The following is a 19,845-nucleotide window of genomic DNA, read 5'->3' on the forward strand; positions in this document are numbered from 1 at the left end:
TATTAGACACTTGGGTTCAACTTTGCATCAATTGTTTTGATTTTAGGAAAAACCTTTTTTTGAGAGGTCACAGTGACCTTGAGTTTCAACCTTTGAACACCAAACTTGGAACTTCCAAGTGGAAACTTGAGCTAAAATTAAAAAGCTTCCCTTCAGAGATATCACACTCACAAGAATGGAATTAACTCTGCCGCTGAATGAGGAGCATGCACAGAAATCATCAGTGAATAGACCAATTAATTATTAAAATAGCTTCTTCTTTCTTTTTTTTTTTTTTTTAAAGCTACTCTTGGCCTCTTACTCACATGTGATATCTGTTGGTGCTCACTTCTCTGACCAGGTTGAGGTAAAGGTTCAGCGTGATGAGGCAAACCCAGGCCAAGGCACTCCAGTCTGCAGAGAGACGCGCAGAAAAAACAACAAGGTCAAATTACAAAACAGCTCCCCTGCCGCACAGAACGCACCTGCAATTGTGTGTCCTAACCTTACACTATAAAAAGACACAAGGTGTGTGTGTGTGTGTTCCACTTTTTGATAAATGAAGGCATATTGTGCAGTAATATGCGGGAAACCTGTGGCTTAGGGTGATGGATGAGAGGGGGGAGCTCGGAGAGAGATAATGATGAACTGTAGAAAAGCGGAGGGAGATAACGCAGGGGGCGAGAGAGAGGGCGAACTGAGTGGACTAGAGCGAGAGTGAAGAAATTGAGAAGAAAAGAAGAAGGGAAAGGAAGTCAGCACAGCGGAGGGGAAATATTAAATGAATGTAGAAAAGACAAGGAGGCGATTCTAGACAGCTCACATCGCCTTCGGTGCCCTCATATTCAGCCATTTTCCTTCTTTGTGTGTCTGTGTAAGTGTGTTTGTGTGTGTTTCCGTTGACAGGACAGGCAGAGCCGGTCGTCACAATGATGGATTCTCTGAGCTGCATACTCAGCTTACTCAGTTTCACCCCCCCCCCCCCCTCCCCCTCCCCCAAACACACACAAGCTTACACAAACGCAACTCTTTCTTTTTTTTTATACGCCCAGAGAACCTTTAAGAAGTCGACTGCAATGACTAAGAAAGAAAAGAGGCTGGCTGTCTCTGCCTTATAATCACAATAAACCACTGTCATTGTGATGGCAAACACGTCTCTTACATAACCAGACAGCAGCTGAAGCTTTAACTCGACGACACCGCGGCGGCTCAGCTGTCACCGCCACCTGTCCAGACGCTGCCCACTGCTACCATCTCTCCTCCGTTTTTTTTTCCGCAAACACTTTTCATAAAATTTTATTGGTTGGAGTTAGAAGTAGAGCTGTGCCGCACAGAGCTCCCGCCAGACCCGGCGCTCCGCAACAGAACAAAGTGCCCGTTCAGGCCGGTGTTTATGTACGGCCGTTTGTTCTCCGAGTGAGGATTCCTGTGATTAACGGAGGTGACAGGCACAGACCCCGCTGCTCTAACTCACTGCCCATTACCCCTGTATCTGTCTGTGTGTGTGCGTGCGAGTGTGTGTGTGTGCAATAGCAATAAAAAAGAAGTGTGGTGAAGTGTTGTATCAGCAGCCAGTCCTTACTTAGAATCCTGTGTTAATCAAGGCTAAAAGGGGTGCAAAAAAAGGCATTCTCATAAAACAAAGATTCCTTTTTTTTTGTAAAAACAATCCCAACTCACAAATTGAGAACCTGCACAACATAATCATATTAAACCTAATTAAAAGCTGAGCTGTAATTGGATGAAAATCCTCTCCTCATAAAAGGGGGACAGTGACGAAACACGGAGGAGTCTGCTTTGAGGGCGGTTTTATTGAACGGCTGCAACAGGCCAATAAGTAACACAGCATGGTGCACGACTCCCAAGTATTACAACATTGTCACCGCCGTGTTATTCTTGGTATAGGTGTGTGAATATACTTCTTAATACTTGCCAAGTTTAACCGGTGAGTTACAACCCTTGGCGTTGGGTGTATATTTAAATGCTACTAAATATCCTTCCCCTTGTTTCGAAGAACTTTAGAAAAGGATGCACCGTAGGCTGAGTTGGCAGAATTGAAGCAATAAAAGAGAGGAGGAAAAGCTTTCGCACGTATAAAACAGTCCCTGCATTGAAATCAAAGCAGTGCAATGAGAGAGAGTAACCATAAAGACACTGCTAAAGGCATCAAACAGCAGGTAACTAGATACGTTAGTTACAGTAAGCTACGATGAAGAAGTTTTTATAAAAGCTGGACTTTTCACCCCTTTAGTCCTGAAGGCTCCTGGATGAGAACTGGCAGTCTTTCCAATGAAAAGAAACGTTGTGACAATTACTTAACATCACTTGTTTACCTCTGTAACACTAGCCAATAAAATTACATAAAAAGCCACACACCACAGTAAGTGACATAAGTGCCCTAGCTCCCTCCAGTGAACTCTGGGTCTACCCCGGGGTCTGAACCACCAGAGGGAGGCGTCCAGGAGGCATCCTAATCAAATGCCCAGACCACCTCAACTGGCTCCTTTCGATGTAAAAGGAGTGGCGGCTCTACTCCTCATTTCATTTATTTTTATAATCACCTTCTTAATATCATTCTTCAACGTATCTAATTTTTTAGACGCATACTTTTATTTCTCTTCTCTTCCACAAATGAGAAATCATTCACATTAAAAACACGCGCAAAGAGAGAGCCACCCCACTCTAATAATAAATGATCTTTTTTACACCTCACTGAATCTGTAGAAACGTTTGTTTATCACTTTCCAGCACCTGTCACCTACAGAAGACACTTTACCAAAGCCTGGAGTGAGAGAAGCTGCTTTGAGCTTTTAACTGAAATTTCTTTTAGGGCGCACTCACACTAGGCAAAGTTGTCCCATACCGTGCTTAAGCAAGATTGCCCCCCCCCCCCACCCCCACCCTCCCCATTTCCCCGCTGGCCTGCACTCACACTGCTCCAGGACTAACCGGGCCTGAGCATGGTTACCTCTTGCACATAACATCGTCATTATAACACAGTCAAACTGGACTTTAGGGGTTAAGCTCGCTTAGGGAAGGTACAGATTGCCTGGTGTGAGTGCGCCCTTATTTCCTTGTTTATTTCCTTTTATTTACTGTCGGTTTGTTCGCCAGCCGAAAGCAAACAACACAGCATTGTTTTGCAATGTGCTCTTTGTTTTGCTGGCTTGCTGACCTCTTGTTTAAAGTGTGCACAGGACTAATTAAAAAAACTGGGATCTGTCTTACCAAAGTACGTTAGCCACCAGGCCTGGAAGTCACAAAGCGATCCCTCTGGATGTGACTCACCCTAACAGGAGAAGAAGAGCAGAAAAGGGAGACATTTTCATAACTATAGCCAAAAAAAAAAAATCCACTAAGTGCGAGTTTAATGACACAGATGAGAGTAACTCACCATGACATATGCTGTGCTGTCAAAGAAGGCCGCTACAGTCAGGCTGAGAATCATTTTCTGTGCAGAGAAGAGGAGAGGACAAAATGAAAAGGGATTCCCAAACAAAATGTCCCTTGTAAAAAAAAAAAAAAAAAAGTCCCTGTGTGTTAATATTCACTTAGAGAGAAGGGGAAATTATGCATCAAAGGATCACTGATGTGTCTGACAGCTTCGCATAAGACATCCCCGGTGACAAGTCTGTGCAAATATCACAGGAAAGAAGTGGTCTGCTTAATTCCCCTTATACAAACTAAAGCCGTTATGTTTTATATGAAACAAATCAATAGCCTGTGTGCTACAGAATTTAAAGAAGGTAGTTTGGATGGATGCCAGCTTTAAGCCTTTAGGTAGTTACAAACTGAGCTTCTGCTAGGAACACAAAAACACAGCCCTTTACCAATTTGTGCTCAGCAACCACAAAGCCTCATGGAGCACTATAGACTATTGACTCATGGTAACCTCTCTGAAGGAGTGGAGGTCAACAGAGGAGTCATGTTGTATGAGAGGGGCACAGCAGAAGTAATGAGGAGGAGGAAGATGAGCAGGTTGAGGTGAGACGCGGCCCGGTACAGAGGTAATAAGATACCAACAGAGCTCCAATGTTAAGCCGCCGTTTACTTCAGATTAGACGGCGATAACTTGGAGCGCTGCTCAACCTGACAGACACGCTGGACCGGCTTCAAAAACACAACACAGGCTGCACTCAAACACTGATGTGCTTTAGACATTTTGAACATTTCATAGTCGGCGTGTAGTCAGACTTGTATCCTAGCGAAAAAAACATCTTCATTTGGAGAGGGGGAAATAGCACAAGGCGCCAGTCATTATCACAAAACGACTTGAGTCAATTAACTCCACAACTGACTAATCTGTACATTTTAATTGGGTTCAATTACAGCAAGATTTGCCATGGCTAATTGAACATATTTCCTGTGGCAATGAACCAAACTGAAATGGGAAAAAAGGAGGCAAAAACATGTTGAACATTGTAATGCAAATGTACCTGAGCCAGAGAGTGATACCGGCGAAGCAGCCAGATCACAAACAGCATGAAAAGGCTGTAGAGAGAGAGAGAGAGAACTGTGAGACATTTTATTTTTCCTGCTAAATGGGGAGAAATTTTGTTATCGGCCCTCACCATTCAAATTGAAAACCTTGAATCCAAGTTCAAGCTTTTCTCTCTCAAGGGCACACTCAAATCTGTAGCTTTTTTCTTATTGCCTTATTCTGATGAAAACGTCTGATCAGTGTTTAGAGACGCTTCATAATGTAAACCATAAGAGATGCACTGACTGTGAAAATCAGTCCTGATACTTTTAACACTTTAGCCGATGGCAGATTCCAATGTGTCTTTCAACCCTCTTTGTGAAATAAGCACAAGAGTTGATGTATTAAAAATGGTTGATTGTTGTCCCTCCCCTTGAAATGTTGCTGGGATGATCTCGTAAACTTTGTGTTGCTGATCGTTTTAAAGAAAAGGTGTAAGACTATTTCCTTTCATGTTAACCGTGAAAACAAATCAGTTTGTCCAACAGGTGACCTCTTCATCCCAAGAAAAAAAAGAATAGTTAAAAAACACATTATTTGCTGATGGGCTGATTTTTGCCATAGGCCGATAACAACGTTTAACCAACACATTGGTGCATTTCTATTTACCAACATGTTTCATTTTAACTGGAAACGAGGCAACTGTACTCTATATGCTGCTGTTAAGTTTTCATCCATCAGTGAACAGGTTGTATATTTATAAAACTCTGCTTTGACTGGTTCCTGCTTATCTATGAAAATCTCACCAGTGAAGAAACTTTGAGGTGTATCGACTAGTTTAATGAGTAAATTACATAATAAATCAAGATGCGCTTTCTCTGCCAACATCCAGTAGATGTGGAATACATACACAGCGGCGGTGTAGTGCTTTGGGTGCGGCCTGGTGCACAATGGCAGAGTAGGCGCAGAGAGCCAGGGACGCATGTGATTGGTCGAAGTTTTTACAGGATTACAGAAGTTAGAGATGATTGCTGTTGGTTTTTTTTGTGTGTTTTAAAGCACCTGATTTATGGATTGCTGTCAGGGTGTAAAGTCTGTTTTTAAAGGTATAATGTGCAACATTTTAAATGTTAATATAGCGGATATCAAATCCTAACTTAATAAATCGGTCCGTAATGCCTTTCTAAAAAAAGAGCAAATTCAAACGCCCTCTGGGGTTGTTGTTTTCGGACGGCGCAGCATTTCCTTCAACGTGTTTCTGTTTCGCTCAGAGGCTCAAACATGTTGCATTCACGTGAAGCCCTCCCTGTCCCCCTGTCACGTCGGGGGAAGAGAGACCGCCACACCTACTTAGGGACCCTGTTAGTCGAGGCATAATTAAGAGTTTAAGTCAAGGGGAACCAACAAACTTTCCAAATCAAAGATAAGATCGTTTCTTTTGTTATTAAAACACTTCAAAGAAATAAGAAGTGAAAGAACGCTGAGCTACATATCTGAATGGAGATCAGCCATAGAAACGAAACGAACGTCTGAACACTGAGGGAGGAGGAGGAGGAGGAGGGGAAGCAGTGCAGCAAAGGGACAGCGTTGTTTTTTCGTTTGAGAGACAGGTGCTAAAGTGTTAAAACTGTATGACATCTACACTGAAGTCGCATATTAAACCTTTCACTGATCTAACAGAGGGTGTATGATGGATGACTAGCCCTACCTTTAAATGTCTGACATGCAGAATGTGAGGCTGTAAAATAACACAACAAATGGAGCCTGAAAGTTAACACAAAATGACATCAACATATCATACACGGGGGGCCTTAACAAAAACAGATTCTTATTATTAGCTTCACATTGATATTAGTTATACAGAGTTACTCTGCAAAGCTGAAAGGCGTCCCGTGGACTTTTCATGTAAACAAACAAAAGTTATCTGTGTTATGTCCTCAGTCGAAAAACAAAAGTTATGTTGACCTTGCGTTTGACTTGCTGCTGTGTATTGTTTGCAGCGAGCAAACAAGTCAAGTTTCTGTCCTGAAAAACATTTCCAAGTAACTACAACAGATCAGCAGTGTAAACAAACAACAACACCAACCAGGACCAAAACAACAATTCACCTGGAAACTTTAGAAACCTCTCTATCACACATTGCAGCAGCAGCATTAACGTCCTTTTTAAAGATACTTTGACACCCGACAACACATCCTTATAAGTTATGCAAGAAGCTGCATGCAGAGGAAAGATAGCACTTAGTCAATTCTACATTTGTATCATCATCATCATCATCATCATCGCTGTGGCTGTGAACAGTTCAACTATGTGGTGTAAATGAAATCAACAGGTCAAAGTTTCAGGATATTTACCATCCGACTAAGGAGAAGGTTCCTGTGGCTCGCTTTACAGATAAAATCAGCACCTGTGAATGAGAATTTCTTTATTAGTACAAGGCTTACATTAACAAAAAGAATATTTCACATTATGCATTACTTAATCTGTGTTTGTTTTGGAGTGACGGTGACGCATTGCGCAAACTTGTTGTGCAGTAAAAACACTGGACTGCAATCATTTTAAACATGAGCTTGGAAATAACAGGATGGACATGACAGCTGTTTGTACTTTTATGTGTTTGTGTAAACGTGTGTGAGCATGAGCACAAGTGAAGCAAAGCATTAATAAAAAAAAAAGAGATCTGCAGAAAACATTTTTGCAAAGTTCAGGTTCAAAAGACATCGTCAGTGTGCATGAATGTCCCCACTGGGCACATTTCAACCCGTTTACAGAGCGATGAAACCCCCTGACAGCTGAGTGAAGTGCAATAAAGAGAGGCTGACGTGCTAACAGGGCTAAAACCTGACATGCTACATACTTTGTGCGGAGCAACATCTGAGCAGGAGCCGAAGTGACAGCTGCTCAGAGAAGACAAGTATGAACGGAAGAAAACCAGGGAATGTGAAGAATGAGAAAGGTGTGAGTCAGTATTGTAAACTTGAGGAGAAATGATGAGGCCGGGAGAGTCGGCTCACATACAGAGTATGAGCTGTGTTACACCATCACTGTGGCATCTGCCACACAGTGTCATGATCATACACCTCATTCTTTGAAGCTTTCAAAACAAAGGACTGCATTCAATCAGTCTGATACACACCTCTGAGAAAAAACACTGTTGGCCAACATAATAAAACAAGGTCACCTATTTTAGATGAAGCCAGGTGAAGTAATCTGGTTTACAGTTTAACATTACTGTTGTTGTTGTTGTTGTTGTTGAAGCAGTAGTGTAAGATTTGGTGATATCCTGAAACTGAGTGTACAGAAGAAAGGAAAAAGATTTGATTTACTCAGTGAGACACACTCTGACATTTCTTCTCTCCAGTTTATTGACCGTTTCATTTTAAAGTTGAATGATGACCTCCAACGTGAAACTGCAGGAGTGTTTAATGGGCTATCATTGCAAATTGTTCCATAAATAGTTGATGAGTGATCTTGCTTTCTGAAAAGTTAATTGCACTACATTTTGGAACGCATTTTTCTACTCGTGATTTGCAAAGCCACACACACACACACCCCGCTATGGTGTTTATAACTGACGACCCTCAGATTTCCTACCAACTGAAAGGGTGATCGATAAACTCGGGAGTCAGGCGGACATTATGACGTTTAAAAAGATCGGACTGTCTAATTTTAATGAGTGAAGTAAAAGAGCTCAACTAACAATTCCTCCAATTATTTCTTCATTATCTGGTACATATATATTCGACTAAAAAGGAGAAGCAAAGCCTCATAGATAACAAGCTGGACATTTCTGCTTGAAACATCAATTCAATAAAACATGTATTACCATATTTCATCTTCAAGTGATAGAATTGATTTAGCGCTTTCCAAAAAGCCCCGTACATTTAGACTTGCTCTCTCTCTGCAAAAACTTCTAAGATGAAAATCCAAAAACTTTAAACCAGGTTAAGTTAACGCTCGATCTATATATACACCCATGAGGTGTTCATCCTGGTCAGTCCAGATTTATAAAAATGATATGTTTTTACTTTTTTGGAGCACAGGAGCTTTTGTGTCATTGCTCAAATCAGTGAACATGTTTAAAGTTGATCAAGAAAGACGACCTGAAAGGTAGCAGCACACAGGATCTACATGCACTAACTTCTGTGTGGGGAAAGGACTCGTGTATGCCACTTTCTACTTGTTTGCTTCTATTCTAATTTGAAAGTCTGAGCTCAAAGTGGCATTGCTGTCTTGGTATATGTAGGCCATCTTTTAACTGGGTCATTTGGACAGTGAGCAGGACGATTGATTACTTGCAATATGAGCGATCAGTTGTCAGTGAATGAGTGAATTGGGCTTAAAGCAAAACGGCATTACTGCAGCATTCTTGCTTTGATTTTAATTAAGACAAAAAAGGCCAAAGCCTACGAGGCCTACTCATAGTAACACGTTTCCATTCTTAACCACATGCTCGGATGTCATTTTTGATAAATTGACATGCTACAGCTGATCCAACTGATATCCTAACTAGGTTATTCTAGATATAGAATAAACTTTGAACAGATTAAGCATCATCATCTGCACAATCATCACAGTGTGCGTTCAAAAACAAACTATCTGAGAACATCTGTGGACCTAATAATGTGCATTTATTGTGTTTGACACTTAGCGAGAGAGGTGTTGATTAAACCCCTTGTTAGTTTTCAGTATGAGGATGGTGTTGATTTAATTTATTGCACTAAATTGCAGTGCAAAGTAACTCAAAATGAGTGCATACAAACATCACTGGAACCTGCTGCAGGGAGCTAACGTCGTGAACTGACAAATGAAGGCGTACTGAGAGTTCAGCAGGTGAAACACCGGGCTGCATGCGGCATTGTTTGAAAGTCTCAAAGGTCTGAGGCTTGACAAAAGTTAGGGAAAACTAAATCCCAAACGTGGACCTGAGCCTCTTCTATAATAAAGGAGGGGGAAATATAGTTTTATACTCAAACTCAGCAATTGTCTCAAAAGATATACTGTCAAAATACTACATGACAACTTTAATCTTCATAAGCTTTTTCTACAAATTAAAACTTTACTAATAAAGAGCAGTCTCTGTTTGGTGTTGTATTGTTGTATTACAGAATCTATATTGTTGATGCAAACATATAGAAAAATTCTCAGAGGTTGTATAAGACAGAAAAAAATAACTTGTATACTCCTGGACTTGTAGACCGTCCCACCCTCACCACACACACACACACACACACACCCTCACCACACACACACACTTCTGGCATGTGCAACAATTACATTTCAGACTGTAATATTTATTTATATTTCTGCTATATTTACATTTCAATCTGTGCAATATTTATTTATATTTATATTTCTGTAATATTTTACATTTCATACTTTATTTTATATTTCTGCAATATTTTACATTTCATACTGTGCAATATTTATTTTAATTTATATTTCTGCAATATTTTACATTTCATACTGTGCAATATTTATTTTAATTTATATTTCTGCAATATTTTACATTTCGATCTGTGCAATATTTATTTATATTTATATTTCTGTAATATTTTACATTTCATACTTTATTTTATATTTCTGCAATATTTTACATTTTGATCTGTGCAATATCTATTCTATATTTCTGCAATATCTATTTATATTCTGTTATGTTACTACCTGTAAATAACTCCTACCATACATTGCCCATCTTACCTGAATCTACCTTTTTTATTTATTTTCTTCTTTTGTTGTTTTTAGCTGTGGATGTTTGTTTGTGTGTGCACTTTAAGGTGAAGCCAAATAATGTCATTGTACAATTATATAATGACAATAAAGACATTATATACTATTCTATATCGTGTCTGCATAAGGAAACTGTAAGTGATTAATGTTATTCACATCTAAATATTTCAATATTAACAAACTGGTGAAAAGACGTGAACGCAGCAGACACAGTTGTTAGCTTAGCATAGCAGCTAGTTAGTTATTAAACAGCGTTTAAAGTTGCGTTAGCTACTTACACATCGATAGTCTTCTGAATGTGTGTTAAACAATACGCAGAGTGAATCGTTACTCATTGACTTGGACTCCTGATTATCCATTTTTGGATTCAATTTTGCTCCAATGTTGTTGTTTTTTTTTAGCCTGGTGCCTTTCTTCACTTCCTGTTTCTACGGGTAGGACAGAGGGACAAAACAGTAGCGCGCCGCCAAACTTCGACCGTCGTTAAACATTTGACTGGAACAAAAACCAATACGGTTTTGAAGTCTCTTTAATCGAAAAATAAGAGATACACGTACTTGTCGTGTGATATGATTTGTTGTATTTCAACATAGCAGGCATTTGTTTCTGACACTTTTGTTATATTTGATGAAATTCCATTTTTTACTAGTTTGCTCTTTTTGTCAATTTCTTAAAGGGGGACGGGGGATGTTGAACGTTTACTTATTTAATTATAATCAGTTGTATTTAACTAGTTAAATGCCGTATTGTATTGTATTTATCCGTGCACACACAAAACTGTGATGTCCTTTACATTTTAGGCTTTCAAACATTTAGACTTTACATAAAAGTAGCCTAATTAAGTTGGTTCAAGTCAGCTCCATGTTCAGCAGCTACAATCATAAAAAACAATCTTATTGTCACTGTTTCGAGACAGAATTTGTGTGCTGGTCAAAACAATTAGGCTATTCCTGTGCTTACAACATACTGAGTTTCATCATTTGACAAACAGAAGGCCTCATAGTAGCCTGAGGAAGAAATTGCATGAGGTAGTAAAAGCACGTTAGTGATAACCTTTGGCATTCACCCTATGTGGTTAAAGATAAGATTATCCCAGAGGATGTTTTCAGGACCAAAAAAAAAACTCATTTGAAATGCAGCCAGCTATCAATCAATCAATCAATCAATTTTTATTTGTATAGCGTCGACTCACAACAAGTGTTATCTCGAGACACTTTACAAAAAGCAGGTAAAAGACCTTACTCATTGCTATATTACAAAGATATGTCACCTTTGTCCATATTTTGACAGAGGTTGCCGTAAACATTTCCCATAAACTATCTGAATCAGAGAAGAGAAAGAAGATTTTTTTTTTTTTTTAGAAGTAGTTGTCCATTTGTAAAGGCGATTCAAACAAGGTGAGTCAGGGAGTCTGTGCTTTTCGCAGGAAGTTTAAAATATTTTTGAGAAGTTTGTGGACATTTTCAATACTTTATTGCCAGAAAATTGTTAAAATTGTTCCTAAGGTGTACCCTGTTAGATCCAGTAAAATAAACTTGAAGAAATCTTACATTAAAGAAAATTTAATACAAGTTATAACTCAAATATTTGTGTATTTTAGGCCCCACCAACAACACATTCAAATGTTTTTGTCTACTATGGCGTGTTCTATTAAACTGACTTTTTGTTGCTTTGCTGTAGTGGGAATGAAAGTGGAAAGTGGGTGTGTTGCATCCTTTTGACCTGTTGTGACACTGTGAAACACTGGCTGCACCCATCTCTTTCTGTGGCACTTTGAGGGTGCTGTCACTGTCAGTTACTCAAACAACAATAAGGGAAATCTGTTTTCTGGTGAGAGATAACATCAAAACGAAACCTACATGCAAATGTGCATACACACAAACAAACATAAATCCTCTTAAAACATGTGTAATTTTTTACAGTGGACATAAAAAAAAGAAAGTTTAATTGATTCTGTTGCATACTTTAAAGTGTAAACTCTTACTTTGTGTAACTGATAACGAAACAGAATAGGTTGTTTTTATTTATTCTATGACACACCAGCTTCGATATAATGTTGTAAAGGGTTAGAAACAAAAAATGGACTTTTTTAAAACAGCCTTTTCATCATGACTGACACTCCCCGTTCCTCAGGCTCTCCAGTTTAAAATTCAGATGGTTCAAGGTGTTGTCGACTAAGGCTTAACTGACAGGGAACATTCCTGCAGGAACATTTGTATACACCCTCTCTTATGACACAATTATCATAGCTGGTTGCTTAGGGAAGCTATATGCAAAGGATGGTGTTTATAACAACTGTTTCACTTTATGAGGGAAAAAAAAAAGGATCAGTTGCTGTGTTCATGAATAGAAACTATTGCAACAACAAATCCAACTTTCAAATACCTTTTTAAGCAGAAAGGACAGAAATGTATTTTCTCCCGGGTAGAGATGAAGACAAATGTCTTTTAGTCCTGCTGACATAATATTGTATTATTCTAACACATTTCTGAATTGCTGCCCACACCTTAGTGGTGTTCAGGGATTGAAGGTACACACATTTTACATCCAAGTCTAATTATCAAGTCCAGATGATGAAAAATATTCAATAATAATTCATATTCATGTTCCAACAGAACGGTGAGGGATGTCTCACATGTGAGAATAAGCAAACAGACTCTTTGTAGCCTATCTTATAGTAGCTAAGGTATTAAGAGTTTGTTTGTTTTTAGATTTATTTGATAGGACCGTGGATAGAGTAGCAAATTGGAGAGAGAGTGGGGAAGAGATGCAGGGAAGGAACTACAGGTCAGACTTGATTTTTTTGGGCGTGACCTACAGTTACAGGTCTAGGACATTCTGCGCCCGTAAGAGGGTGTGTAACTCAAAGGATGTTTAAATGTTGCTTTTCACAAAGTCTGTATTCCCTGTACATTACTCTTTCACCGTGTAGAAAAGAAATGAGCAGAAACATATGAAATAGACTAGTTTTGCACTGCCGCTACTCTATGGATAATTATTTTTCATAACTGCATCCACTGAAAGAGTAAAACATAACAAGTGAAGTCAGATTGTACAAAAGTTTATTTTGAAAAAAAAATACCAGTATAAAAATGTTGCAGAAAGGTGCATACAAAAGCAATAGTTTGATCGACAGATGGACATCCCCATATTACCATGAGAATAGCAAATAAATGATAAAAACAGCAACAAAAGCGTCTTTATCTCATTATCCTCTATGCAGATGATTTCTGGTTCATTGACCATGTAGGACATTAGGAGATCACCGGCGACTACACGAAGCGTCTGCCTCCGTCCATTACCAGCACATTTAAAAAAACAAAACATATACACATTACATTACAGAAGCAGGACAAATCACACAAGGACTCATAGATCTGAACACACTGACATCAACAGCAGCACGGACAGGAAGCTGAATCTTCTGTCAGTATTCCCTCTCGGAGGGTCGGTTCAGACGAGTGGTCCCACGGTTCATGCAGTCCTCTTCTTCTTCTCTTAACTTTGAAATAACATTCGGCTCTCATACATACAGAATGAGGTAAGGTAATAAATTACATTAAATAAAGGTATAAATAGTATCATATGTGTCTCACAGGAGCAGAATGCACGACATGTTCAACACTTTGGAGTGCAAAAATGTAAGTTTGGTGTTAGTACATGACAGCTTTCTGAAGGATCAACACATCTACAGTCAATACCACAGAGCAGACCAACACCATGTAGGCCAAAAAGAGAGAAACGAGCTGCCTTATTTCTCTACCATTCAAATGTATGTCCTTGTATTTCATCAGTAGTGACAGCAGCAGCAAAATAACGCAATTTTAGAGGAAACTTTTCAGCCAGAGTAATTAAAGATGTATTGGGCCCCCATCCTCAGATTCCAATCTCCTCCTTGTAGCGCTTGGTGACGGAGTTCGCCTGCAGCGTGAGCTTGGACAGCACCCCTTGCAGCCCTGTCAGGTGGAACTGGAACTGCTTCTCCAGATCCTCGTCTTCCTCGTCTTCCTCCTCGGATGACATCGAGGATGAGGATGATGAAGATGATGATGAGAATGATGATGATGATGATGAGTAGGTGGAGGCGTTGGAGTTCATGCGGGTGATCGTCCGCCTCTCGTCCGCCGCAGCGCACCTGACCCCCCACTCGATGTCCCGGCGGATGGATTTGAGCAGCTGGTAGTAGCTGTACATGTCCCCCTCTTCCTCTTCGGTTTTCAGGTGACTCAAATCACGGTCCTCCAGCGGGACGTCCCGCAGCATGCTGGGCAGCATGATGGTCTGGTCCATGTTGTTGACGGCGCCGATGAAGCGGTTCATGGCGTTGAAGAGGGAGTTTTTCTGGGTGGGGGATTCTGTCAGCTGCATCATCATTTTGGCGGTTTGTTTGTGTGTCTCTCTCTCTCTCGAATCGAAATGAAAGCGAAGATCCGAGTGTCTCGTCTTGTTTTGCGTCTCCTCTGCGAGTGCCCTGCTTTATTTCCTGGCTGATCGGATTAAGGAAGCAGCTGCTTGTCAGTAATGCTGCAGCGGGGATTGGCTGTCCTGGGAATCAGGCGAGTTGATGGAGTTCCCCTTTCCGAGGAGTGTGTGTGTGCGGTTCTTGAAGTTTCTGGTTTGTGTGAAGTCTGCGGTTCGCTTATATACAGATGTAAGGCGGTGCCACAACCTGTTTATCAAGTTCTTCGACTACCGTAACCCGACTCAAATGCCCTGGAAATAGCACACGGGGGGGGGGGAGCAGCGATATGAACAATTTTTCCAAAGAGGAGTGGCTTCAATTTGACAGTTAGTATTGGCCTGTGTCCAACTTGAAAGACAGCTAACTTTAAAACACACAGCTACCTTTTTCACTTTACCGCGCGTAATTACGCACAGCTTCTGCAAGTCCACTCATGATTCACTTATTCAAAACTTTACTAACCAAACTAACATGGTTGTCCTTTATACTTTGATTTCTCATCCGGTGAAAGACTCGCAGGTATTACATCACTTCTCACATTCCCTTCCGATGAGCCAGCCGCAGACACAAGCAGGGTGAGGCCTGCCTGACCGAGCAGGCTTGCTGTCATGAATATTCATTGACACAGCTCATCAGCCCACCGCGCCGGCTCCCAGTGGAGCCAATCAAAGGCCTCTTATGGTTCTTCTAAGGCGGGACAAGCCGGTGTTGGACCAGTGAGGTGCACAGTTGACTCGCTCGGATACAGAAAGTAGAAGCAACATGTGGTGGAGAGCACCAAGCGTTTGACAGAGTTTTGATTTAGTCTACAGACTGAGAGTGAAGAGATTAAAGAAGTCTGAGTAACTGCAAATATATTTTCCTGGTGTAAAATGTCAGCTCGTTTTGGTCTGTTGTAATTTCTTTGGTTGGAATTGTATGCTGCTGTTTTGGCCAGTCCTGACAAGAAAAAGCACAATTTTTCTTAAAGGGTATTTTCCTCCTTTAAACACCTCAGGACCCTTGACTTATGAGAGGTGCCTGACCCATAGGTTGGGAACCACTTGAACCACTTTCCCCTGAACAGCAGCTTCAAATGTATCAGGGACTATTTTGTCCTGCAAGTGTCTCTGGAAACTTTAAGTGAATTTTGATAAATCTAGTTGTATATGATTACTGTGCAGGATGAAATGTGAAAAATACTTTACAGTATATATTTCATTTAACCTTTATTTTTTACCAGGGTTATTCCCCTTTAGATGCAAAATGTAGATTTTGAAGATCAAGCATCTAAATGGGAATAATAGGTGTTTAAAGGAGTCCATCTTGAAGCAAATGCATGCTTTTAGTAAAACACAAGATTGTATAGATTGTTTTATCTGTTTGGCAGCACTTCCAAGTATCTCACAATCAATCAAACCATCCATCCATACATGAACCATTATCCAATATATGATGCTAGCAAAAATCATACAATATCAAAACCTGTTGTGATTCCACGGCACCCAAAATAGAAGTCTTAAGCAAGCAATATTTGGTCATTTCTTGCATTTAATTACCCAAAAACTCCTGCATACTTCCTTAATTGCACAAGTACGTTGACAGCATCTCGGTTCCAATCTGTAATTTAGACAGGGCTTTCTCTCTCTCTCTCGCTCTCTCTATCTCTCCCTCTAATCTTGTGGCAGCTTTTGGTTAAAATATCACTGTAGAATCAACATTTTGTAATGCACTGATACTATTAAATTCCTTCCATCACTAAAATAACAGAGATTGTTTCTTACATGTGGTATTGAAAATATCAAAGTATCCCTAGCTGACAATTCTACAATTCTAGAATTCACTGAGCAGACACTTTTCTCCAAAGCGACGTTCATCAGAGATTAAGTACAACACAAGCAAGGATCTAGAAAAAAGGGAACAATGTGAGTAAGAGCAAACGATCAGCTTTGAGTCTGATTGGACACACAGGTGCTGACAGGAAGTGACCAGAGGCAAAGCACAACATTGAAGGCAGTTCTTGAGAGCTCTAATCAGTATAGAAACCATCTTATAAGTCGTCGTTATCAAACAAAAACCATCGTCATTACCATCATCATCATCAATAATATGGAGACCATCATCATTAAGTTAGTAGGTATTCATGAAAGAGCTGGGTCTTTAGCTTTTTCTTAAAGGTGAACAGACAGCTTCCATCCATTTCTCGAGATCATACCAGCTTTGCTTTCTACGAATAAGCTTACAGTTCAGGACACGTTGGGGGTTTCTTTCACTCCCAGTATGTATGAAATCTTCACCACTTCAGTGAGTCAAACTGCTTTCCCAAATTAAAAGTCAACATGTTTGTCTATTTGGTGTACTGTAGGATTACGTGTGTGTCTGTCCTGTTTTGCTTCTCCTGGGGTTTGTCCTAATTGAATCCTTGTTTAATCTATAAGTGGAGGGAAATTTTTCCTCAACAGTACAGAAGGTATTGTTTGATTTTACAGCTTGCAAAGCTCTTTGGGCCAATTTTGGTATATTGCATTGATAAGAAAATTGATTTTTGCTTCAGAGTTATTTAGCATATGTCTCTTTGTACAATCTGCCTCTGAAATGTATAAGTCAAACAGCTGCCGAACGGTGGAATAAAAAGTAGGAAATTACGACTGAAATATGGCAGAGTTGAAGAATAAAGGCAGAAGAATACAAGTTAAACACTCAAGTACAAATACCTCAAGACTGCAATTTAGTAGTTGAGGAATTGTACATCCCACTCATTGGTTATCCGTAAAAATGTTCCTGTTACAACGTCTATCAATTTGAGATCCACTAATATATAAACCTATAAAATAGTAACTTAAACAAATACCGAAGATGTTTCAGCCACATATAGTGTAGGAAATTGAATCACATCAATGAGCTTCCCTTAATCAAAACACGATACAGTGATACATTTGTAATGAAAATGACAAAAGTTCACTGTTAAAGGGTTATTTTTCTCAGAGTCACGTTTTCCAGATTACACTTTAAACCAATCTGTTGCACCAGCCAGGTGTCCAGCGGTGACGGTGGTCAGCTCATGCTCACTTCCACTTCTTCGTGCTATGACTGCTGGTAAACAGGGGGACTCCCGCACACACACACACACACACCCTTGCTATAAAAATAGCCCAGCATTAGAACTTAATACAGTTCAGTATGTGCACGGTTGAAATCTGAGCTCCGGTAAACATTTCTGGTAAGACTGACACAAACATGTTGTGCACTGTGTTGCAAAAAAAACCAACCTATCTGTGTTTAATCAAAACATGTCTGGATGAGTCACACCTCAGGAAAAATAAACTGACCCCCCCCCCCCCCCCACCACCCCTTACAGAAAGAGGATTGGCACATTATTGGAGAGATATTCAGGAGGAAGGGAGTGGCATAGGTTGGCACATAAAGGATGGCCTATTGATACTGCTTGTCCTCCTCCTTGTGTAAAGGATAGATACAGTATCCAAGCATGGGCATAATCTGTTCTTAAGGTTGGTGAATGGATCGCTGTGACAAAACAGTTGCTCTGCAAGAATGGAGGGAATGCATACATGAGCAGCAAAACCTGCTAGTTGAGTTTCTCTCTGCCTCACTCTTGTCCTACTTCCGTCTCTCCTTGGTTTCAATTGAGGAATCAAGTTCAGTTGTTTTCACTGTAACACACAATATATAGACTAAAAACTAGATTGACCCAAACACAATTTATATATTTATATTATTTACATTTTGGCATTTTGGCTGTCAGTCTACTTTTTGGTGTAAGTGTCCATACCTCTGGCCTTACAGGAGCTATGGGTTAGAAAATGCTAAGTCACAACCCGGACATACGGATCTGTCTATTGGAATCAATGGCTTATGAAAGGGATTTACAAGATCCGTGACCTATACGTTGATGGAAGGTTTATGTCTTTCTTTGAACTTCTGCAGAAATACGATTTGGAGTATGAAGGAAACTTTTGGAAATACTTACAAATCAGAGACGGTATCACTAAGGGCAAATTCACTCAGAATTAGAATTCTGTGATTGAATCTTTGGAGTAACCCTCTATGGCGCACAGAGCAGCTGGGTTCTATAAACTCTTTAATGGGTTACACAAAGATATATGAAAAAAAAACTGAGAATGATTTGGCAGAAAGACTTAGAATGTGAATTAAGCGAGGAGGACTGGTCAAAAATCCTATCAAATACGGAGAGGTATATAAAGGAAGCTAGGGGGAAATTTACTCAATATAAAATAATACATAGGTACATAAGTGTCAGATAAAACCAGGAACATTTTTACATATTCATTTAGCACTCTGGGAACGCAAACTTGTAAACCCATTTTGGGACAAAGTCATGGAACACATAGGTAAGGGGTTGGGTATGACAATACCTAAATCACCAAGGATTTGCCTGTTAGGGGATCAAACAGAACTGACCAAAGTATCGAAATATAACCTTGTTGTGATAAACGTTTGGGGTCATAACGGCTGCACGATATGATCCTTAGATTATGGAAAAGTACGCCCCCCCCCCACACACACACACACAATTTAAGCAATGGATGGAACTTATGTCAGAAACTGTGTCGTATGAACAAGTGTTAGCCAGAATCAATAATGAAGGTGAGAACTTCCAGAGGTTATGGGGCCACTTTTTTGCTTATACATGTAGTACCATTGGTGCATTGTAATGATAAAGATGTGGCACTGTGTATACTGTGGTTACTGAATTGTTATTTTGGTTCCAATTATGTACTCAGTTGTTATGGGACTTTGGGCATACTATTGTACAACAACAACAACAACAATGCTGTCTGTTTTGTTTGTTGAATTTTAAATTAAAATAAAAAGTTGAATTACAAAAAAGTCATAAGCTAATGCTAGTGCTTGCATGTTTAGCCAATGCAGCATTAATGAACACTGTGATATCCATTTGATATCCAAGTTTGACAAAAGAAAGTAACATGCTTCAACCCGAATGTTTGTACCAAAAAACAAAGAACATCCAACTTCTTAGACTTAGTGTCTTTTTTAGGCCACATTCCAACCCTTATTTTCTTCTTGTTTGCCATAGTAGCAACCTGTCAATCACCAGGTACCTATATACCTTATAGACCTAGATTCAAACATTCTTTAAGTCCCAACCAAGTGGAGTCGCCCCCCTATTGGCTATCAGAAAGCCTCGAGCGTCCGCATCAGCTTCACTTTAAGACCCCGAGGCTTCGTATCATTCTTTAACACAGTGTGCGCTGTACACTTACACAACCAGAAA

General features: G+C 39.9%; 2 protein-coding genes across 2 annotated transcripts in view; both read right to left on the bottom strand.

Moving 5' to 3' along the window:
- si:dkey-100n23.5 overlaps positions 1-10,555 on the bottom strand; it is a 36,337-nt gene extending 25,782 nt beyond the window's left edge. The window contains exons 1-6 of the mRNA XM_065962307.1: positions 10,408-10,555; positions 6,754-6,806; positions 4,416-4,470; positions 3,374-3,430; positions 3,208-3,268; positions 306-393 (exon numbers count right to left, since the gene is read on the bottom strand). Of these exons, the coding sequence (XP_065818379.1) occupies positions 306-393; positions 3,208-3,268; positions 3,374-3,430; positions 4,416-4,470; positions 6,754-6,806; positions 10,408-10,488 (395 nt within the window). The 5' untranslated portion in view covers positions 10,489-10,555. The remainder of the gene's footprint in view (positions 1-305; positions 394-3,207; positions 3,269-3,373; positions 3,431-4,415; positions 4,471-6,753; positions 6,807-10,407) is intronic.
- A 2,619-nt stretch (positions 10,556-13,174) lies between these two features.
- LOC109997937 (mid1-interacting protein 1-B) lies at positions 13,175-14,764 on the bottom strand. The gene has a single exon (XM_020652615.3). It carries the CDS (start codon positions 14,501-14,503, stop codon positions 14,006-14,008), a length of 498 nt encoding a protein of 165 aa, XP_020508271.1. The 5' UTR covers positions 14,504-14,764; the 3' UTR covers positions 13,175-14,005.
- Positions 14,765-19,845: the final 5,081 nt, after the last annotated feature.

This window comes from Labrus bergylta, chromosome 13 (assembly GCF_963930695.1).
Source record: "Labrus bergylta chromosome 13, fLabBer1.1, whole genome shotgun sequence".
In the NCBI taxonomy this organism is placed as follows: Eukaryota; Metazoa; Chordata; class Actinopteri; order Labriformes; family Labridae; genus Labrus; species Labrus bergylta.

What these genes read in the sequence shown, in the direction of transcription:
- LOC109997937 (XM_020652615.3), bottom strand. Translation starts at nt 14,503, where the DNA reads ATGATGATGCAGCTGACAGAATCCCCCACCCAGAAAAACTCCCTCTTC.